The following is a 23,829-nucleotide window of genomic DNA, read 5'->3' on the forward strand; positions in this document are numbered from 1 at the left end:
AAAGATTCAGTTATCTTTGAAAGAGTAGTAAGCCGACAGTTAACGTGGGCCTACCCGATAGCCAACTTAAACTGTGCTGTCATTAATAAGGTTTTTCTGTTAGCACGCATACAGTATACTACTGACTTGTGTAGTGTACTAATTCCTATAGGGTAATTTTTTTCTTAAATAAAACATCCGTTGCATCCTGTATTAGGTTGTTGCGACCATTATCGGCAACATTTGACAAGCAACTTGAATGCGCTATCAGCTGTATATTGACCTGTATTTTCTTCTAAATGTCAGACTCATTTGAAGCTTGAATAATTAAATGAAGAAAATACCATATGTACTGTTAAATTATTTAATAAGAAAACAGATACATCAATCTTATCAAACTTCTCATTTGAAGATTATAATAGCAAACATAGAAAATCTGAATATGTGAGACTTAGAAAAATGAAGAATTGAGCAGTTATTGGTGAACCGCTCAGCTCTCGGAAGGTGGGGGAGCAGCTTTGCGCACTGCTTTGGCCAGGGCTTGTTGGATGACCGGGTACAGTTTATAGCATCCTTCAATGCAGGTCCGAACCCCAGCCGTAAGAGTCTCTTCAGTCATTTCTCCATCTGACTGCAGGCCAGAAATCTGGTTCAGGCTGGGGAGGAATGCAACAGTCAGACCGCCCTGGTTCTCACTGCTGACTGAGCTACAGCCGTTTTCCTCTGCGTAAGATGGGTCCACGACGAAAGAAGAGCCGTCCTGGCGCATGGAACAACCAAGCACCAAATCATACATTTCGATCCCTGCGTCGGCGAGAGCGAGGGAAGCGCACGTGACTGCGTGGGCCACAACTGAACCGCTGTTCTCCAGAACCATGATGTTGACCTCGATCTGAGAGCGGGGATATTTGTGGAGGCACACGGCGGGCTGCAGACTCTCATGAAGCATCAGGGACAGGTCCTTGTCCTGGCTACCCTGGATCCAGGAGCCTCGCTCCGGGCAGGAGAACGGAGCGAAACGCATATCAGTAGTCAACCTGGATACACAGAAAAATAAAGTCTGTGTTTTTTTTTAAATATATTTTTGAGGTGTTTTAACTTTTTTTATTGATAGTTGAAGAGCAGAGTTGAAATGGGGAGATAGAGGGGGGTGACATGCAGTAAAGGTCCACGGGTCGGATGAGCCTATGTGATTCGCCCTCTACCCACTACCCCACAGAACACCCCAAATAAAGCGTGTTTTGTTGTCTTGATAAACTTCCTACAGTACCTGTCACACACACCATCTGTATCTACCTGAAACATGTAATATGAATGAGATAGTGACAAGGATGCTTGAGGCAGAAGTCGCATAACCCAGTCAAGCTTGCATGATTCAAAAATATATTTAATATAGTGCATGTTACAGGTTATGTGTACATTTTAAAGTGAAAAATATATAATTTTCTAAACATTAACCTACCTTTTACCGAATATTAATGTAACCACATGTCTAAAGTTGACTGTTTGACATTTATCATCAATGGGCATGCTAAAAAAAATGTTTCTCCCAGATAACAATGGTAGCCTACAGCAACTATTCTTCTAGTTTGCTTTGATGCTCTTCAAATGCCTATCGTTTAGTGTTATGTTACATTTCAAAGTCTGTCTGTTCACATCTTTGGAGTCATGGAAAGAGTTCTCACTTTAAAAGAGGCCAGTACAATTTGAAAATAAAACTGTCTATTTTATCATATACTGTGTCTGCTGACGAGCAACGAGCTATACGGCTGCGCATGTCCTTTACATTTGATTGTTTGCTCTGTGGTATATTAATAAGTAGGCCTACGTCAAATAATTCAAATTAATAAATGTTCACTACTACAAACCTTCCACATTTCATATCGGTCTCATCCCTCCGCTCCGTCTCTCTGGGTCCATAAACGCAGCACATCAGCTTGGTGTTTCCAGCCTCGATGTACGCAGAGCCTTTCGCCTGGCTCACCAGCCCGCAGCGGACGAACACAGGCCGGACGTCCACCTGGTCCCGCTGCCTACCGTCCGCTCTAGTACCGAGCGACGGGGACACGGCCGCAGGTTTGCATGCATACAGAGACACACTCTGGGACTCTTCGGGCCCGCGAACACGTTTAGTGTCAGTCGGCATGGTGGTGGGACACTACAATGAACTACAGCGTGGGAACTAGTCCAGCACAGTAATGTGTCCCCCGGAAACACAGCCGGAAGATAAATTATTCCACACTGAAAGAAATTGCATCAGCCAAAACATTTGCAAATGTGTATGCTTGCTATTATAATAATAAATAATATTTATATATTTTATTAGCATGTATGCCAGTCATTTATAATTAGTATTCAATTCATGGCACATTTCATGGTAATTTGCCCGACGTCGAACTTTAACACCTAAACTAATAATGTTGTCGTTGACAATTAAATAACATTATTGACAAAAACCTTTTCAGGAAAGGTTTAATTCACGAATAAGTAAATAAACAATTTCGTTATCAACCACGGCAAATATATTTTTTGACACCGGTGTCTTTTCCATTGCATCAGCCAAGCCAGAGAAGTTGAGAAAGTTTGTACCACTGATGTGGCGAGTTCGGCGAAGATTGACACTAGACCTGTCCAATAGAAATGGACGTTTGTTGACGTACCGGTGCAGATGGACCAGTAGGCGGCTATCATGGGCGTGTCCGCTGGCTCCGCGCTTTCCTTCTGTTCGAGCAGCGTGTGCTAAAGCGGTGTGTTTGGGAGCAGCGACCGGTTCATTCTGCGCTTCTTGCGACCACTGTGAGTATTGTGTTCTGCCCAGGTGCTTTTGATATAAATAACGCGTACCGTACAATTCAGCAATGCAGATTTTTCGTAAGAGAAGCATGCCAACATATTCCTCTCAGGCTGAACTTACAGAGAAGTAGCCGGTGTGGCTATCATTTAGCGTGCTAAAGTCAGGTTGTCAAGCTAGTGCCTCTGACAAACACCAACACAGCAGTTTACAATCCCCCGACTATCCAATTCAGCATGTTGGTTGTTTAGGGACAGTTTGAGATGAATGTTGCTGTCTGACGTGACTCATATCATGCAGTAGGCTATATTTCATTCCACTATGTACTTGTGTATAGCAGAGCTGCAGAGGTTCAACAATTGGCATGGAAGAGCAGGTTATAGTCAGCACGAGTAAAGGAAATGAACATCCCTGAGACTTCTTGTGAGACCTGCGGACATAACTTATTGAATTATGTATTTGTGAAGAAGAACAGCTCCCCCTGTGTAGAAATCACCAAGCCTAGTATTGGAGACAGAGCAGCTCCACTGACTAACTTAGTGGACATAAAGTTGGCATCATTTACGACCCCCCCCCCCCCCTATCTGCTCTTTGTCAATATTGCTCTTACCAACACATTTTGTGCTGATCTTTATTCATCCCTTTAAAGTGCTAGTTGTTCACTTTTTTTTATTGTACCCTCCTGTTGTCAGTATATCGACCCCTTGATTTGTCTCATCGACAGCCCTAGTGATGTTTCACCTGCCTCATAAGCCTCTTCTTAACACAAACGTTCTTCAAGTCTGTTGATCACCCCAATGTTTCACCTTTCTCTGGTTGCCAGCACTGTGGTTTGGTAGTCAGGATGGGGACTGCGGCTGTTTACGGCGCACTGGCTGGCCCCAGAGAGCCAAAGGCACCTTCTGTGCTTTTTCCTTTGCCAACTAGTATACAAATGAGTACGCTGATGGGAATTCAACTTTGCCACCTTTTTAATTACAACCATGCTGTTCTTGTAATAGTGTAGATTATCATTATTTGGTAGTAAATCCCAAAATATTTAGAAATCTAATGAAATCCCTCAAACGTAAAGGCTTTCATTTGGCTTCATACAATTTCAGGTGATTTTAAAAAGTTATACATTTCTCTACCTTTCTAATCTAATTGCAATTTTTTTTTTTTTTAAACTGGTCCCAATCTTTTGTACTTGTTAGCAAGTGTTAAACGCTACTGAAAGATGCTGCATGGAAAGCCTGGCCTGCCTAACAGGATTTCTGAGTTTGCAGTGGTTAATGAGTAAAGCCCAGAGCCAAATGGTTGGAGAGAAATTATAGGGTGGAGCATCTCTGCTAAGACAGCTTGTTATGGCATACACACCTGGGGCCTCATTTATAACGGTGTGCGTAGAAACCTTCCCAAAACATTGCGTTCGCACAAAGCCAAGAATGTGCTGCGCAAAAAAAAAGTTGAGATTTATAAAACTGTGCTGCGCACAGTTGCACGCAATCTTCCCTTTATAATTACCCACCTGCGGTGATTTGTGCGCGGACGATCTCCGCCCGGTGTCATCCCACTTCACCTCCCAGTTTCATCCCACAATCTACCATACATGGCGAATGCTAAATAGCTCCTGAATATGATGACGCACTTAATAAGCACGGAATTTTGACTGACATGAGGAAAAAAGGGAGGTAACCGGCCACAAAGAAAGCGACTGGGAAGGAAGAAAGCCCGTGCCATGCGTCGCTGTAACTGCCTCAAAAACACAAACACACACGCGCGCGCTGATCACATATCATGATTGGCACAGTCGTTATAGTCTTTGTTAAGATGTTTTGCCCAACTTTGTACTGTATGAAATATCACGTATTAGCGAAACTGTATACTAGCCTATATGTAGGACTATATAAAATGTGTTGTGAGAAGTGAAATAATGCATTAGCCTATAGTATATTCCAAAGCATTGCTTCCCTTCCATAGATCAACACATTTCCAACAACGTCAGATTATAGGCTAGTTTAAACTTCGAGGGTTAGTTGTTATGGGAAAGAGATGCATAAAATAATTTGCTAAATTCATAACATGATTTTATCTAACGAAATATATAGTTTTAATTAATATAGTTGGCCTTAACTTTGTACAAAACTACTTTTTACACACAGCCTAAAATATAGACTATTTGCTCTCCCGCTGGCCACTCAGGGACACACCTCCCGACGTATATGATATTATTATAGAGTAGAACTATAAGATTCAATTTCAAAATATAATCAAAATATGTATAGACCTACTTGATAAGTAAATCAACCTACATCATTACTGCATGCCATAGACAACAGTAGCCTATATTCGCAACAATAGGTACGCACATAATTGATGAAATATATTGGGTGCCAAGGATATGTGTGTTTTTCCGATGACAGAGCTTTATTTCGTGGTGTTGCCATTGAGTGTCGCTGATTCCCCGAGTCAGCAAAACCTTGCGTGAGCTCTACGCATGGTCAAAAGTTTGCGTGGGAATACGCACACTTCTACGCAAAGAATTCTTTTATAAATACCACCGTTTTGCCACCGCACATTTGACCGCACATTTCTGCCGTCTACGCAAGGTTTTTGTGCGTAGAAAGCTTTATAAATGAGGCCCCTGGTGTCCAAGGGTGGGGTAGTAAAACTGAAAATAGTTAACCATTAATTAATCTTCTGCATGATATGTTTTAATTGTTGACAACTATTGTTGACAAATATATCATGGTATCTTATAAACATAACCTTGCTAAATAGGGTGGGTTAAAATAAATAATCTATAATAATAATACAATTAACAAAAAATCAATTAGGGCATCAATGAAATAATAAACTTTATATATATTTATATATTTATATATATATATATGCGTGTGTGACTGAACACAAACACCTTCCTACATGTAATACTTAATTATATACTGATCATCACTGAGCATTCCCTGAGCTGTGTTTTTTACATGTAGTGTACCATTGGGGAAAATAGCTGAATAACAGGAAAGTGAGCTGGTTTAACTGGTGCAGTGGTCAAAATGGGATTTGAGAAATTCCTGCCGGGGATATGTATATTGATATTGTATATGATCGTCCAGGCCAGTCTTTTGGTCGCAGCTCAACACCATTTATTAGAGTTCAACGAGGTCTGTCCACATTTGACCAGACACGAGAACAACAATTACATCTGTTGTCAGGCTTGACTTGGTTGGACAAGGCAGTCGAGTCTTTAACCTTCCAGTCCCTAGTGTGTGCTCTGTGGACTCCATATTGGCCAGAAGTGACAGCTCACCTTTAAGATGCTGCCTGCAGGCCTTCTGCCTATTCCTGTTTTTATTGAGGGAGAGGGGCTTGAACTTGCTCTAAGTGCAGTTCTAAACGCACAATTAACTCAAACACAAAAGGCGTAATTTTTTTAATAAAAAAAATAAAGTAAAAAAAATCCAACCATCTCTTGTCTTCCCTTTGTACAACTGGGCCCAGCTGCTGCCAGTTCAGACTCAGAGAAGTTAGTGTGTTTTTCTATTACCATTCTCTTGGCTATAGTGTTTATGTTGTCACTTTAGAAACAGTCACACAGAACAATTTAATTGGAAATGGAGCTAAATTAGAAAATGGCTGATTGCCACCGTTTAACAGCTGCCCCGCTACCTAAACATGCTTGAATCCTACAGTAATACTTATATATATATATATATATATATATTTTTTTAAAGGGAATTGGACATGGAACTTGCTTACTGACTTGTATGTTTTGTTTGTATTTCTGTTCCAGATAGCTGATTCAGAATGGACTCCTCTTTGAGTGCAGCTCAGATCCGCGAGAAGTTCATTGACTTCTTCCGTCGGTATGAGCACAAGTACGTCCACTCATCCGCCGTCGTCCCGCTGGACGACCCCACACTGCTGTTTGCCAACGCCGGCATGAACCAGGTACACCATCCATGTGTCTCCACGCCTGTCACAAATACGCGTTCCTCTCTCCACATAACCTCTTTTATACATATACCCACTGATTTGCAACTATTTAACCCAGTGCTGAAATTATGTTTGTTGTAGCAAAAGTTCAATAAACGACTCACAACTCCCCATTTTGCTTCTATTTAGTTCAAACCCATCTTCCTCAACACCATCGATCCGTCCCATCCTATGGCCCGGCTGCATCGTGCCGCCAACACCCAGAAGTGTATCCGTGCAGGAGGAAAACACAACGACCTGGACGACGTGGGGAAAGATGTCTACCACCACACCTTCTTCGAGATGCTGGGCTCCTGGTCCTTTGGGGACTACTTTAAGGTATACCACTGTCCACCTTACCGTACCATGATAACCAGACTGATTGTGGAGATTTGAAGCAGATTTTGATGTTTGATTTCATCCTGCGTCTTCCTACCCCCTCCCCCCCCCCCCCCTACAGCAACTGGCCTGTAAGATGGCCCTGGAGCTGCTGACCGTGGAGTTTGGCATCCCCATAGAACGTCTGTATGTCACCTACTTTGGGGGCAGCGCTGAAGCTAGCCTGGAGCCCGACCTGGAGTGCAAACAGATCTGGATGGACCTAGGGTGAGCCTAGCTTGGGAATGATGGAACATTGGTAACAGGCATTTGCTCTGGGGAAACTTTGAGCGACTTTTAATAATCACCACCAAGTGTGAATTATTTCTTATTGCCAGCATCATCTCCAGGAGTCCTTGACACCTCATTTACAAATAATTAAAAAAAAGCTATTTGTGAAGATCTTGCTTTTGTATCTCTGTATGAAAATGACAAAATGTAAATTATAAACTGCTGATGTAGTAATGTCATTGATTTTAAATGTTCTTTCTGTTTCTGTTTCTGTTGCTTTTGTAAGAATATGTGAATATAAGCCAATGATCTGCAGCTACTTAAATGTTTTATCAGTATTGGTATAGGCTTTCACACTTATCTCCTTATTTTCACATTACTTAGTTTTTGAACTCCTAATTTAATGAAACCCCTTGTCTCTTGTTGCTGTGTTGGTGTCAGGGTGGCCGAGGCCCGCATCCTGCCTGGCAGCATGAAGGATAACTTCTGGGAGATGGGAGACACCGGTCCCTGCGGTCCCTGCAGTGAGATCCACTTTGACCGTATCGGAGGGAGAGACGCCTCTCACCTGGTCAACATGGACGATCCCAATGTCCTGGAGATCTGGAACCTGGTCTTCATCCAGTTCAACAGGTAATGGACACGCACAGGTTGAAAGGGAAGGCTAGGTTTACCCGACAGATCAATATATCTGTGCTAACAGACTGTACAGGCCTGTACCTAGGTCTAATGCTAGATCAGACATAAAGATCAGAAATAAGAAACAACATTTCATGTGAACTGAACTTAACAGTATGATCCTCCTTTATCAAACAGCTCATATGTAAATAAGTCTGGTCCATAGTGGTACAGTAGGTTATTTGGTCAAATTCAAACATATGCTCTCCCACTACAGGACTCCCTCATAAAAAGTCCATACACTCATTTACTGATCAGTGAATCCGTGTTTGTAACTATCTTTTCCTCTTCCGTCCTGTCTAGAGAGTCTGAGACGGAGCTGAAGCCTCTGCCTAAGAAGAGCATTGACACAGGGATGGGCCTGGAGCGCCTGGTGTCTGTGCTGCAGAACAAGATGTCCAACTATGACACAGACCTCTTCATCCCCTACTTTGAGGCCATTCAGAAGGTGCTGACCCGCATCTGTGTTACTCACGTGTGAATGTGACAGACAAATCTCACCTATTAGCTGATGCAAATGTACACCTCCCACTGACCTGAATCAGTTGTAACACATTAACACCATGTGCGGCCATTGAGACTTCATGAGAACTAGTTGGCAAGCGAGCACATATGGCAAATCAAAATAGGTAGTTAGAAAGTAATTGGATACATTGTTTGAACATCATAATTTATGCCAAGTGGTAGTATGAATGGTGATCAAAACTACTGGAAGAAAGAAAGTTTAAACAAAAAATAATTCCACAGTCACACAAGGTTTTGTATTAACATATATTGTATCAATATTCACTTTTGTATATTTAAGTTATATAACCATTTACTTTATATACAGGGTTTTTCCTGGCTCAGAATGGGGGATGAGAACACAGGACAACTTTTTTGGGGTCGCGACTGCAATAGTAAAGGCGAAAAGTTTGTGAATGTTAAGAGCGGTGTGGGGTTGAGAAAGGGGAGTTTCGTTTTATTACAAACATTTTGTTTTCATTTGATCAAGGGAAGCAGTAATATAAATTGAATTGCAATCAATCGCCCAGCCCTTTGGAGAGGTTTTAAATAGCGTAATATATTCTCAATTTTTATCATTTTGCCGCTGGTGATTTTTCTTTGGGGGAGGCATAACACCACTTTGGGGGGCGCCGAAAATGTCTCTATGCAGGAAAAACCCTGTATATAGCATTCGGTTAAACAACTGTGGGACATCATTTGTGTTTATTTTAGGGTACCGGTGCACGACCGTACACTGGTAGAGTAGGTAGCGAGGATGTTGACGGTATTGACATGGCCTACCGTGTACTGGCTGACCATGCCCGCACCATCACCATCGCCCTATCAGACGGGGGCCGGCCCGACAACACAGGAAGAGGGTGAGATATGAATGTTACAAAGCAGAAACTAAATGATCAGAAGCCGAGACACCAAGTGAAGCCCAGCATATTTAATGTTGCTTTTCAGTGTAAGAATTTGAAAAGATCATATAGAATATACCTTGTGCTTGGCCTCAAGGTACTTTGCATTTCCAAAATTGTACTTTTTCAGAAATGTTCTGTACTGACAAAAACAGGAGAGATAGTACAACATTATAATACTGCAAATATTTCAGACAGCTTGGCTCATATTGTCATTTTTTTAATTCTTGAGTTGTAATGTTGAGTTGTTTCCATCCTGTGTAGCTACGTGTTGAGGAGGATCCTGCGTCGCGCAGTCCGTTATTCCCACGAGAAGCTGGGAGCTCAGAGAGGTTTTTTTGCTTCTCTGGTGGATGTGGTGGTCGATTCCCTGGTGAGATTTTCTTTCCTCACCTGCAATGTTTTTATTGTAAGGGTATCAAAAAAACGCTGCTAGAGAAAAGACCAATTTTTTTCATCTTGAATGTTTAGTTGTTTAACCTCAAGGTATTTTTAATGAATTCATGTTTAACTGGAATAACAGGATTTAAAAGTGTTCTGTTTCTTTTGGAATACAGTTAGTGTTGATGGTGTTCAGTCTTAGGCTGTGGTGGTTTTTAACAGCCGTGTCTGTATTTATGTGCAGACTATGGCTGGGTAATAATATTGTATTGCATAGTTTTTTTATGCAATGAATGAATTTTACAAATTGCTATTTTCCAATTGAAGAATTTAAAGCAAATTGCAATTGCAGGGTGAGGCTTTCCCTGAGTTGAAGAAGGATCCAGAAATGGTGAAGGACATCATCAATGATGAGGAGGTGCAGTTCCTCAAAACCCTCAGCAGGGGGCGACGTATCCTCGACAGGAAGATCATGAGTCTGGGAGACTGCAAGACCATCCCAGGTGATATGCACTTAAGTGTAGCCACTGGCATGGGTTTACATCAAGGGCCCTACGCTGATTGTTTAAGGTGTTATCATGTGTTGAAGGCTTTGTAATTATTTCTAATCCGTTCTAGCATACATAAATATCATTTTTTAATCAGTTCAGTTGGTGTATAATTTGTCATTTAATTACCCTATTTCTTTTATCCATTCTCTACCTTATATCATTCCTCACCACTGACGTCTCTTCGATCTGTTGTCTGTCACTCCTTCCTTCCCTCCCTCTATTGCTTGTTTTGTCTCTTTATTCATTAATCCATCTGTCTATCATGGCCACCATGAAGTCACATCTTCCCTATTCAATATTTAACAGTGTAGTCACTTGAAACTTCTTCGCTCAAAATGACGATTTAATTTCTCAAGGAGTGTTTGAGCATTGCTGCGTCTGACAGACACCTCTCAAGCATCTTATTTCTTTTGTCTGTCTGTCTGTCTGTCTGTCTGTCTGTCTGTCTGTCTGTCTGTCTGTCTGTCTGTCTGTCCAGGTGACACTGCATGGCTGCTGTACGACACCTACGGCTTCCCTCTGGACCTGACCTCCCTCATTGCAGAGGAGAAAGGCATGGCTGTGGACCTGGCCTCCTTTGAAGAGGAGAAGAAAGCAGCACAGGTGAGGAGAAAGGGATGAAACCGTCTGATAAATACTGACGCTCTAAATTTGGCGTTGACCTCTCAGTGAGGTAAACTCCACTAAATAGCGGTATTATTTTGCCTCGTGTCAGCGTTCTGCAGTATTGCGCTGTAAGTCAGAATCAGGAGCCATGAACCTGCTGTTTGAATGTACCTTTTATTTACTTCACAGCCCAGTGCTAATCCCTTGTTGTTAGATGTTGCAAAAAATATCTAGTTTAGTGCACACTGCTGTCCAGCACATCACAGTGGATTTGTGTCAGTTTACACACTGGCACTGCAGCCGTGCTCCCTGCCAGATGGTGTTTATATTACCCTTATATTTCCTCCCTATCCTGTCATGCACGCTCACTTTATTAGACACAATCTGAGGCAATTCGATACAATAGCCCTGCACTAAATCCTAACTTTGTGAGGCTCGTAACGTTTGGACACATGGAGTCCTCTAGAAGGTCAGTTTTGAGTGAGCATGAAAGGGAGATAATATCAACACAAATTGATAACACACATTTAGTGGGAAAAATATATAGTAAGTAAACCAGCATATTTTATTTTATTTGGAGGCTTAAGAGATAGGTAGCCCTTGTTTAGAATGTTACTTTTTACTGTCTTTCAACTATTTTGATCTGTATATTAATAATACTGTAGTTATGCCACATTCTTCTATTCATGTTTTGTTCATTTTCCTAACATTCTTTTCAAGTTTTACTGAAATGATCACCTATTGTGTTTAAGTTAAGAATGGTAGGTGTTGTTTTTGTAGCTGAATAACTCCATAAGTTTATGGCGTGTGTATGTAGATCAAGTCCCAGGGTAAGGGCGCAGGGGACGCGGACCACATCATGTTGGACATCTACGCCATCGACGAGCTGAGGAACAAAAATGTACCCGCCACAGACGACTCCCCCAAATACAAATACGCCTCGGACGAAAGCGGCAAATACGGTTAGCGATTTGCGTTCTCACAAACGGAACCTTTGGTTTAGTCAGACAACTGTATGTTCATGCACTTACCTTCATCCCTTCTGTCTCTGCATGTGTAGAGTTTGATCTGACCACAGCCACCGTGCTGGCTCTGCGCCATGACCGCGCCTTCTGTGATGAGGTGACCACAGGTCAGCAGTGTGGCGTGCTGCTGGACCAGACGGCCTTCTACGCAGAGCAGGGCGGACAGACCTTTGACGAGGGCTACATGGTTCGAGACGACGACAGCGCTGAGGATGTAAGTGTGACACACACTCAAAGGGGACGTGTTTGCTTCTCACAGGGTTCCCACAGTCCTTTATTGAGGAAGACTTCTGAATAGTTTTCCAGGCCTGTAAATAGTTTGGAATTAACTGAATGTTTTAAAAAGCATTTTGAATTTACACAAATCTTTGCGGTTCATATTCATTGAAATCCCAGAACAAGTCAAGCGCTATGCAAAATAGCTTCTTGAATTACCATTGTTTAAAATCTTGCTTGTTGGCTCATCCTCAAGAATGCTTGGGAAGTGCGTGTTTAATAATTTGTGGCTTTCGAACGACAAATATAACACATGGCTCACGAGAAACGCATCCTCATTATTGAGCCATAAGATTGTGAAACAGGCCGACCTACTTCAAGCTACCGAAATAAGGTTATGGAAATTTGTTAAAATGTCATGGAAGAGAGTTTTAAAAATGTATTGGTAAAGATCTGTGGGAACCCTTTTCTCAGTGTTTGGTAATGAGCTCCACTGATGCTGTTAGTGAAAGCACCACGATGTTAGAGGCATTACAAAGTACTCATTAGAGAGAATATGTTCTATAGGGGTCACATTGCAAGTAAAAAGGGAATAACTAGTTTCTGCCAAATTTTTAATTGGGGAAAAATGCCAATTACCCTTATCACTCATTTGATGGTTAACATTTGTGTAAAATGGGACTGGCGGGTCTGATAGCTGATGGAAATATTACTGCTGGCTAAAAGAGACTGCCAGGCTGCTGAATGAAATGTCACAGTTCTTTCTGGAGAATAGATAAAAAGATTACAAAAAAGTTCTATTATTACAATTCCATATAACAGCTTGCAGCCTGTCTAAAGAAAGGCCAGTTAAATGTCAATTTATGTGTAATGTCTTTCCATGTGTGTCCGTAGTTTTTTTTTCTTATAATTATTCTTGCTGAGGATTTGAAGACCTAAATAGTATCTCACACACCAATTTCTAAAGACATATTTTCTCTCCAAATGCTAGACCAAATTACACACACAATGCATCAGCCAACTTTCTGAGTTTTCGAGTGTATTTTTCTGCACTTAACATGTCAAAACAATGCCATCTCTCATCTTTTTCTTTTGTTTTTTTCTGCTTTTCCAGCGGATGGAGTTCACCGTGAAGAATACGCAGGTTCGAGGTGGATACGTGCTCCATGTAGGGACTGTCTATGGCACGCTGAAGGTCGGAGACAGTGTGACCTTGCGTGTAGACGAGGTGAGAACACGAAGTATTTGAGAAGTCTATTTTAACACGGATCAAGTTGACAGTCCCCCATGGCATTGCTCATTATATGTCTACATTTGATGTCATGTTTTCAGGATCTTGTTTTTGAACTCTTGTCTGTTCTATTGCCTCTAACAAAATGTCCGTTCATGTTGTTTCTCCAGGCTCGTCGTAGGCCCATCATGAGCAACCACACCGCCACACACATCTTAAACTTCGCCCTGCGTGGGGTTTTGGGGGAGGCAGATCAAAGGGGGTCGCTGGTCGCTGCAGACCGCCTGCGCTTTGACTTCACTGCTAAAGGCGCACTCAGCACCGGGGAGATCCGCAGGACTGAGGAGATCGCTTGTGCCTTGATAAGAGAAGCTAAGGTCAGTGCAGGAATGAATACTCATGAAATGAACTCTCACCATAGCTACAGTTGACTGAAATGGCAAGAGAAAATGCCTTTTTTAAATGTTTTTTTCTCTGAATGAATGTAAATGATGGTTCTAGCTTAGCTTTTGTAAACGTCTCCTGGCTTCCGTGAATCTTAAACAGAAAGTTTTTTTTCCATAAATTTTTTCAAGTCTCAAACATATAGAGTGGGTTTTTAATAAGCACACATCATTTTAATTTGTTAAAACAGCAAGTCAGATGCAGGTCAGATTTTAAGATGAGAGGATTGCTGGCACAAATGAAAAACCAATATTTTAGCCATTTTTCTTCTATCTTGCTTGGTGTGGTTTGTTTGAAATCTTAGTAAGAAGGTCAGCCGTCCCCCTTTTTAACAATCAGTTGACAGAGCTATCTTTCTCACTCTTTCTTCTCCCCAGCCGGTGTATGCCATGGACGCTCCACTAGCTGAAGCCAAGGCCATCCAGGGTCTGCGTGCCGTGTTTGATGAGACCTACCCTGACCCTGTCCGAGTGGTGTCCATTGGTATCCCCGTAGAGGAGCTGCTGAAGGACCCAGAGAGTGCTGCTGGCTCTCTCACCTCCATTGAGTTCTGTGGTGGAACGTGAGTATGATCCTACATTTTATTAGACTGGTGATGGGGGGGAAGCAAACCAGCCCTTGATGGTCAACCATCCCAGAGGTCCACTGAACATTACTATTTTAGTACTGAAAGAATGTGAAGAATGGTTAACAACTTGTTTCAAAGTATTCCTTGTATAAGAATTGAGCATTTGTAATTAAATGTTTTAATTTGTGCTAATGTAGGTAAAACAGAACACATGGAAGGATAGAAACTTTAGTTACATTATTGCATCGACCTGTCTGTGTTCTGACTGGAGTCAACATAACTGGCATCAACACAGAGGAGCCGAGCTGTCTCTGAATAAATGTGCATAGGCATGAAGCCGCCCAGCGGGGGGGTGTAAAGTGGAAATCATTAAGACGGCCTCGTCCCTGTGCAGAAGGCGTGGGACATTTTGTAGAGTTCAATTTAGTGATTAAACTTGCTCCACTGACTCTTACTGTGTCTGTCTCGGCTCTAAAATTCACCTGAATGCAAACACGTCCACGCTTTAACATAGATTGAAGTAAGACTTTTCACTTCATAATCGACAGTGTCAAAGTGATTTCTTGGCTGTATTTTATGCGTATGTGTTTATTCTGATTTAAAGCTATAGTGCGTACCTTTTTTCATATAAATGAATATCAATTGAGTTGACACAAATTTGATTAGCCCCATCAGCTCCACAAAACTCTCTGTATTTCTCAGTATGGCAACGTTCACAAACTGGTGTTGCCCCCCCTGACACTGGTGCAGGAGTTAAATAAGCACCCAAGAAATGTTTCAGTTGTTGATTCTACTGCTAAGAAAACACCTTGACGTACAGCAGAAGGTATAAAATCCAATATGTGCAATCACATAAGGCTACTACTCATGCAGATGTGCCGACCGTGTTGTTGTAATTACTCAGAATTCCTTCTGGCTGGCCAGCGAGTCAGTTTGCATGTAGCTTATTTTTAAATGGCATGTCTCACCACCACATGTCGCTTCCGGGTTTTTCATATATTCCACTTTAGAGTGAAGTGCTCCTGATGTTGTCTTAGATGTTTTAATCTACAGCCCCCTATAAAGAAACCCATGGTCCAGCTGCTGCTGTTGTATTGTTTTCTCTCCCGCTCACGTTGCTTGTTCTCCTCACTCCCTCACTCCCTCTCTGCCTCCTCCCCACAGTTGTGAGATGCTGTTGTTAATGTGTTGTTGATTTGTTGTTGCTTTGTGTGTTATCTGCAGCCATCTGCGGAACTCTGCGCACGCCGCACCGTTTGTCATCGTCTCGGAGGAGGCCATCGCTAAGGGCATCCGCCGCATTGTTGCTGTGACAGGAGCAGAGGCCCAGAAGGTCAGCACACACCCAGGCTCGCATAGAACCCATCTCTATTTCAAAGAAAGCAGCCAAACGCTGTATGAATACTAAATCAGTCTAAAGTAAAATTATTTCTTATTTTGGCTCGATAAAGGTCAAATGGTCACAATGATTTCCTAGCCGCTCATGACAGAATAACAAATTAAATCAAAAATGTGTGTGACTACGGGACTATGTGTCTCTTTTGGGTCCCTGGTGGAAAAAAACCCCCATCCCTGTGATGAAACTTTAATGAAGCTGCTATTTGACTTGTGGTGATCTTGGAGCTAAAAAGGAGCCATGTTTCCCCTCTACACGCCCGCAGGACAAATGAATCTTTCCCTATTTTTAGACAGTAATTGCCGTTTGATCCTCCTTTATCTTTTTCCTCTTCCTTTTGTGCTTCCACCAATTATTTTTTTTCTTTTCTTTCTCCCTTCATCTCTCACTCCTTTGCCCTTGTCTGGCACTCACCAGGCCCAGAGGAAAGCTGATTCCCTGCACCAGTCCCTGTCCGCCCTGGGAGACAAGGTGAAGCTGCAGACGGCCCCCAACAAGGACATCCAGAAAGAGATCGCCGACATGACAGAGGTAAATGCCACTTCCATGCTGAAAACAACTTGAGTCCATCCAATGAGAAGCACTCAGTGCTGTGGTAGCAACATGTCTGTCCCCTCTATAGTTGATAGGCACAGCAGTGATCTCCCAGTGGCAGAAGGACGAGATGAGAGAAACCCAAAAGGGCCTGAAGAAGACCATGGACGACTTGGACCGCAACTACAAGGCCGACATCCAGAAGAGGGTCCTGGAGAAGACCAACGAGGTCATCCAGAGCAGCCCCAACCAACCACTGCTCATCATGGAGATGGAGACCGGAGCTTCCGCTAAGGTGAGAGTCTTTACACCGGTTAGAAACAACCTCTAAAATGAAATGGATTTAAAAATGAAATAATTACATTATAGTTTGTCTGAAGCCATTCTACCTATTTTTACATATCAGCCTCAGAGAAGACCCTACACACACACACACACACACACACACACACACACACACACACACACACACACACACACACACACACACACACACACACACACACACACACACACACATATGCAAGAGGGAACTCTATTATCCAAACTCCAAAAACTACATCAGCATCCTGTATCAAACTAAATGTGCAAACAGTATCAAAATTAAGTTAAACTCTGCAGTATTGCACGCTTTCTCAGGCGGTCTCATTGTGTTATTGCCATGGGACCGAGTCAGCTCTGTGGCCCATTAATTCTTACCCTGAGACATCAATAGTGCTTGTTGTGTAGCGCTTTCTCCCATTTCCCAATCCAACTCTCACCCCTTCTCGGCTACTTTTTTTTCTCTCTCATTTCATTTCTACTTTTTTCTTTCTCCCTCCGTCTCTCTCAGGCGCTGAATGAGTCACTGAAGCTGCTCAAGTCCAACTCTCCTCAGACCGCTGCCATGCTCTTCACTGTAGACCCTGACGCCGGCAAGATCACCTGCCTGTGTCAAGTCCCACAGGTAACACACCTGTTTGTTCAGACGTAGAGAGCGCTGGGGAGCATTTTTTTAAGAAACCATAACCATGATCACCGCTCTTCCAGGGTTCCAGCAGTCATTACAATTATTGTAAAAAGTTTGGAAATGGTTTGGAATTAACTAAATGTTTTGGACAAGTTTTGAAATTCATTCATTTTCAATAGTGTTTAAAATATGTTCATAAAAATCCCCTAACATATCTAACGTTATGTGAAATCGTTCCTTGAATTACTTTAGCTTAAAATCTAGTGAGATCGTTTAAACTTCACCAGTATCACGTGATACACATTGGGATGCAGCTAGTTAAGTTAGCAAACTAACTGTTAGCAGTTTGTTTTATCAGCAAGAAGGCCTGGGAAGTGCAAATTCATTCATGGATGGCTCAAGAGAATTGCTTAAGAGACTCATTATTAGGCCATATGATTGCGAAACAGACCTAACTTCTTAAATAAGGTTATGGAAATTGGGTCAAATGTTGTGGAAAAGTTTTGTAAATGTGTTGGTAAAGATGTTTGCTAATCCCCCGCTCTTCTCTCCAGGATGTGGCCAAACGCGGCCTGAAGGCCAGCGAGTGGGTTCAGGAGGTGTGCCCCCTGCTGGACGGCAAAGGTGGCGGCAAGGACATGTCGGCCCAGGCCACAGGCAGGAACACACAGTGCCTGAAGGAGGCGCTACAGATGGCCAACGAGTTTGCACGGCTTAAACTGGGAGAGAACTAAAGAGCAAGAAGTGGAGGTGAGGGGGAAGAGAGGAGGATGCAGACATGGTTCACAATATAAGGCGATGGTTTAGCAGTCCTCAATCTTAACAGATGTAGAAATAACCAGACACCCTGCTCTCATCTTTTCTCCTCCCTCTGGTTCTCCTGCCGTGTTGACTGATGACCAATGACACTCAGCCAGCAGTAAATGAGCCACTCGTATATTTATTGAGAATATGATTGCTGACTCGACCCAGTAAAAAATCATCTCTGTAGACGATGCTTGAATATATAGGAAGATCCTCTCATGCATTTCAGAGGAGGACTTCAGACGATATGAGTAATGAACAGAAGTGTGTCCACTTCATTTGCCTGTTGCTTGCTTGTGTACGAGGGAAAGAAAAGGGACATACATTGGATTTGTCTAGCCTCCTACAAGTACTGTACAACTCAGATGAAGTGACAAAAGGTGTAGTTTCTCTCTCAGACTGACTGAAATTGGCTATTCATAAACCTCCACTCTGTCTTTGTGTTTGTGTTGGATCTCACTGTAGCATTGTTTATTTAAATACAACCCCCCCCCCCCTCTCCTCTCCTCTTTGTGTTTTCTGCCTGTTCAGGGCCATTTTATACTGCAAACGGTCAAACCTCTGGCTTCCTTAAGTTCAGTGTGTGTGTGCGCGTGTGTTTCTGATTTAGATACAGAATACACGGTATGTCCCTTTAGCTGGCTGAAGGCTTTTGATCTGATTTCTGAGAAGTGGCTCTGTCCAACTGTGTGAGCGAAAGCCTGAGTTTATTATCTGACATATTATTATTTTAATAAGTTAGAATAATTCCCTCACTGTGTCAAATTATCATGAAACATGTCGAATAATCTGTGTCACTGACATTTACTGTCGATCGAATGCAGGATGTTTGAACATGTCTTTTATCATTGTAGGTGTTACATGTCACGTTATGGGAATGGAATAAATGCAACTGGTAAATGCCAAGTCTCTATCTTGTTCTAATGTTTGATATATTTGTATCGTTGATTAATCTGAGGGATGGAGGGAGACAGACATAGTTTACTCAATGACACTGCAAGGGTTTAGATCATTAGATATGGATCACTGAACAGAAATGATTGAAGTATAATCTCATTAGCTGTAAGGCCATCTATTATGAACACTGTCGATGTCGCCCCTGCATTAACAATATTGGTAAAGTATTTTTAACCATCAATAACATTTTGGCCATTAAATACAACACACACATTTCAAGTTTTTAGTTTTATATCATTATGCCAAACCCTGCAGCAAACAGTTGACTATTTACCTGTCCCTGCAGTATAATATTCACTCCTTTTTATAGCTCTATTTTATTCTTCACAAAGAAAAATAAATGGCCCTCTAGATCCAGGCCCCATGATGTTTACCTAGTAGTTTGTGAGCCATTTGGTGCTGGATAGAAAACATACTGAGGGAATTTAGAATTGTTCTTGCTGATAAAACTGTAGAACCAAAAACACTGAACGGAAACATGCTGTAAAGCTCCTGTTGCTAATTTGAAAGAAAGATGATGTGCAGGTTAATCCCTCTGCACTATAAAGATATAGTAATTGAATAATTGACATAATAAAATAATTGATGATAGCAGCTTTAGAAGTTAGTTTTGCAGCTGAAGGCGCCAAAGTTAGCCAATACATAATTAGTTTGGCTTTGTCCACCTGAAGATTTTCTGTCATTTCAAGCAAAATGCAAACTTAAGAGGTTAGATGGAGGATTTAGCTATTGTATCTGGTAAATGCACCAACAACACAATGAGTCCATTAGAAGCAAAAGTCTTTCACCACTAAACTTATAAAAGTAGTGGCAAAATTAAAGTACTGCAAAGCATTGCATGTCAAATCATTATGCAAGATACCTTTCAAAGTGTTATGTAAAAAAACTCTACATCTAAGATACTTATATGATCATTTTATATGTATGAAATCTCAATCTGAAGTGACTAATAACTAAAGCTGTGAAATATGTCTATGGTAAATTTAGTACAGTAGAAAGTAAGTCACATGAAATGATACTAAAGTAAAGTACAAGTATTTAAAAAATTGTACTCAAGTATAGAGCTTGAGTACTCAGCCACATACTACCAGAACTGACTTGCTAGTTTTATGACTTTTGCATTCTTAACCATATTATTTTGGTATCTCAGAGTAACCTTCAGAAACACATCAGACGATTACCGCATGTTTCATTAAGCTTTTATTTGTACAATAGCATACAAAGAATCAGATCACATATCATACAGATGTTTCAATGTAGTAAATACACATGTGGCCTACTGCCTTGTCTGAAAGGTAATCCTATGAGTTACATTAAAGCTGGGACTATATGATGACACATCCACACAGCAGAAAACCAGCCACATGGAAAGATTTCACCCATCAAACTGAGACACTAAACTCTCTAGGTTCCTGGACTACTTTTTCTATGTTGTTGTAGCCTACCTATAGTATACGCTTCATAAGAGCCACCTGCTTGTGTGGCTGGTTTATTAACTAAACAGCCTTTGACACTACTTAATAGTCTATTTCAGAGCACTGTCACAATAGCTGACAAGTCTAATGAGTGTTGGCAACACATTCCACAGAGGCGGTCTGATAGGTGTGGCTACGCAGCTCTGTGACTGCTGCTAAATACCTTGTTCTGTTCTGTGCATATACTGAACTATTGAGTAAAGAGCTGCCAGAGGAGGTCCTCTCCTAGGCCACAAACACCACAGCCCGCTGGCAACAAAACACAGGCCGTGTCACCATGCCAACAGCCTGAACCAGCACTGTTTTCATCTGGATCTTTTTCTTCCTTTAAGTTCTTCCTCTTAACACTTGGAGGGGTTTCTGTCTTTCGGACCTATGACCTATTGTTCTATGAACTCAAGACCTCCCCGAGCCTCACACACCTTAACCATAGCAACTAGAAAGTTGAGGAGATATGAGCGGAATTCAAGTATTTCGCAAGCCCCGACTGTGCACGAGTGGTATCATTTTTATCATCTCACTCTAAGCAATTGTGACTGATTGATAAATGTCAAGTTTTCTTTTAAAGCTATAGTGCGTAACTTCTGTCGCCCCCATGAGGCATTTTGAGTAATTACAACAACACTGTCGGCTCATCTACATGAGGTAAGCCTTGGGGGATCGAGCATGGATTTATTCCTTCTGCTGTACATCCAGGTTTTGTCTTGGCAGTAAAATCAACAACTGAAACATTTGGGGGGTGATTCTTGAGCTCCTGTGCCAGTGTCAGGGGGTGACACAAGTTTGTAAACGCTGCCTTACTGACAGGCATACTCAATGTTGTTACGCAATATCGCTTTAAATGTAGGCTAGATGCACATAAAGAATTGAGATGCCACACATATCAATCGTCTGACATCAAAACATCAGGGGCCACCACTTCTGCAAGCGGAGCAGGTGTGATTTTTAAGACTGTGTTCATTTCCAGGCTCATTTGCTTTTAATTGCCTCATAAAAAATAAATGTGATGTGTCTCTATTTCTGTCCAGGAAAACAGAAATTGGGCTGAACTCCAGGTTAGTTTGTGTCTGCTGCTCTGTGCTTTCGTGCAATCCTTGATAATTGGGGTTGTGTGGCTTTAGTGAAATGTGCGTCGGTGTAAAAATAGTCCTGGGTGTGAAGGGGAACCTGGATTACACTGACAAGCAAAGTAGAACAACGATGGTTCTAGACGTTTTTTTGGGCGAGTGTGGCCTGGAATTTGAAATGTCGACTTTATCGGGGGGCTGTACTGTACCACACATCAAGATTTCACCTGAGAAAACACACTGCTCCCTGGACATCTGGCCGTCACAATCAAGGACCATAATGTCCTCGGCCGACAAAGCATTTTATTTCTGGACTGATGTCCCCGACACAGCCACGGCACAGACAGCGACCCCACACTGGTGCTACCGCCAATTATTTTAAGAGTCAACTCTGGAGGGCAAAGAAAAAAAGAATGTGTGTCGTGTGCTGTAATTCAGACAATGGTCAATGGTCTGGTGGTGAACAGGTAGGAGGATACAGAGGAAGATGATAAGTTTCCATGTTGGGACAAGGGTCTGGCCTGTTTGGGAGGACATACCACTAATAAAAACGTTCTAGGATTGTGTCATTCTCCTGCCAAAGAGAGAGAGAGACCTCCAAAACAATTGACACATTCATTCTGAAGTTTGAAGGAGTATCTGCGGAAGCAACTACATCAATAGCACGAGAACCACGGTATCTGACAACTCCCAAGAAAACACTGATCCCGACAGCAGCGCCACACTGATCTGTCTTATGGATGATTCATCGGCGTCACCATCCGTCATTCACTGCCGTCGCTATGGAGTTCAAAAGAGATAAGCCTAAAGGAAGACAGCACAGGCAACATGAAACTCTGTGGGCTTGAATCCAGCAGGCCATCACATCAATCTGCCATTCATACACTATATTTTCAAAAAGATTGCAAAGGACTCACTATTATGAATACACAGCTAATCACTGCGTCACAAGTTCACATCCTCTCCTATAGCCTACAGTGTTCTTTATGTCAGTCTACAAAGCAGTAAGTAGTGAAGGGCGGGAGGCGCCTGTACCCCGAGCAGAAGGCAGACTGTATGTTTTGATATACTGTAGGTGTGTGTGTGTGTGTGTGTGTGTGTGTGTGTGTGTGTGTGGACAGCTCAGAAGGCACAGCTCTCAGCCAAAAAATGTGTGAGTGTGTGCAAAGGTAGGAAGCATGTGTCGCCGATGGAGCAGCTGTAGGCGAGAGACGTCCAGCAGCAGGACAAGGCACGAAAGCATGAATATATGTCTGTGTGTGTGTGTGTGTGTGTGTGTGTGTGTGTGTGTGTGTGTGTGTGTCTGTGTGTGTGTGTCTGTGTGTGTGTGTGTGTGTCTGTGTGTGTGTCTGTGTCTGTGCGTGTGTGTGTTTGACCGACAGAGAAGAGAGAAAACACAAAGAATATGTCCAAATTGAGCCGTAATGACCCTTTAAATGAGCCCAGCTCAACACTAAAGCGTCCTATAAAATCTGTGATGTGCAAAGTCGGATAAAAACGTCGAAAAGCAGATCAAGTATGGTCACGTGGTTACTCAAAATCATCTAAAGATAATAATACACCAACGGAACTGATTTCAGCACAGGAGGCACAGTTCTTCACATTTCCTGCTGGTGGCGGTATGACACCCCAACCCTAAATGTAGGCTGTGTGTGTGTGTGTGTGTGTGTGTGTGTGTGTGTGTGTGTGTGTGTGTGTGTGTGTGAGAGTGTGTGTGTGTGTGTACCTCAAACCTTTCTCAGCAATATCATTGGTTAATATACACACCTCCTTCTGAGGAGAAATACATGATATTGATACATGAATTGAAGTCTTAACTGTGAATCACAGGATCCTACACGAAAACGCTAGATTCTGTGTATCCTTGAGCTCTAATGTGTTAACTGTTTTACCTTACTCCTAAACATTTGCTTTGCTTAATTTCCTATTTTAAATACTGCAGTGTCTACATATTTATTATAGGCTTGCTGGTGCTTGACTGCATATCACGGTGTGTGTTACCACCATCTGTAGATCAGTGGAATAGTGTGAAACTGTTGGCATGAATGAGCATTGCGCTAGTGCTCCAGCGTCCTGGTGCGTAATTACGAGAACAAACATACGGCAACCAACATCAAAAAGCACGTTTTTAGGGACTTTACATAATTGAATTAATATTGTGAGTAATTCATTAAAGGGGAAACATATTTTGACTTGTATCAGTTAATG

The 23,829-nt window shown here is 42.1% G+C and overlaps 2 protein-coding genes across 2 annotated transcripts; one reads left to right on the plus strand and one right to left on the minus strand.

Annotated features, from left to right (window-relative positions):
• exosc6 (exosome component 6) lies at positions 1-2,374 on the minus strand. The gene is made up of 2 exons (XM_080027618.1): positions 1,848-2,374; positions 1-1,016 (listed from the first exon to the last, which is right to left on the minus strand). The coding sequence occupies exons 1-2, from the start codon at positions 2,123-2,125 to the stop codon at positions 470-472; spliced, it is 825 nt and encodes a 274-aa protein (XP_079883744.1). The 5' UTR covers positions 2,126-2,374; the 3' UTR covers positions 1-469.
• A 328-nt stretch (positions 2,375-2,702) lies between these two features.
• Positions 2,703-19,033, plus strand: aars1 (alanyl-tRNA synthetase 1). Its single transcript, XM_080028374.1, has 20 exons — positions 2,703-2,775; positions 6,543-6,700; positions 6,875-7,063; positions 7,185-7,330; positions 7,775-7,966; positions 8,315-8,459; positions 9,230-9,375; positions 9,682-9,790; positions 10,151-10,301; positions 10,828-10,952; positions 11,773-11,917; positions 12,016-12,194; positions 13,311-13,424; positions 13,598-13,804; positions 14,249-14,433; positions 15,664-15,772; positions 16,253-16,366; positions 16,458-16,664; positions 17,202-17,315; positions 17,873-19,033. The coding sequence occupies exons 2-20, from the start codon at positions 6,557-6,559 to the stop codon at positions 18,050-18,052; spliced, it is 2,901 nt and encodes a 966-aa protein (XP_079884500.1). The 5' UTR covers positions 2,703-2,775; positions 6,543-6,556; the 3' UTR covers positions 18,053-19,033.
• The last annotated feature ends 4,796 nt before the right edge of the window (positions 19,034-23,829 follow it).

The sequence above is a fragment of the Ammodytes marinus genome (assembly GCF_949987685.1).
Source record: "Ammodytes marinus genome assembly, chromosome: 5".
Classification (NCBI taxonomy): Eukaryota; Metazoa; Chordata; class Actinopteri; order Uranoscopiformes; family Ammodytidae; genus Ammodytes; species Ammodytes marinus.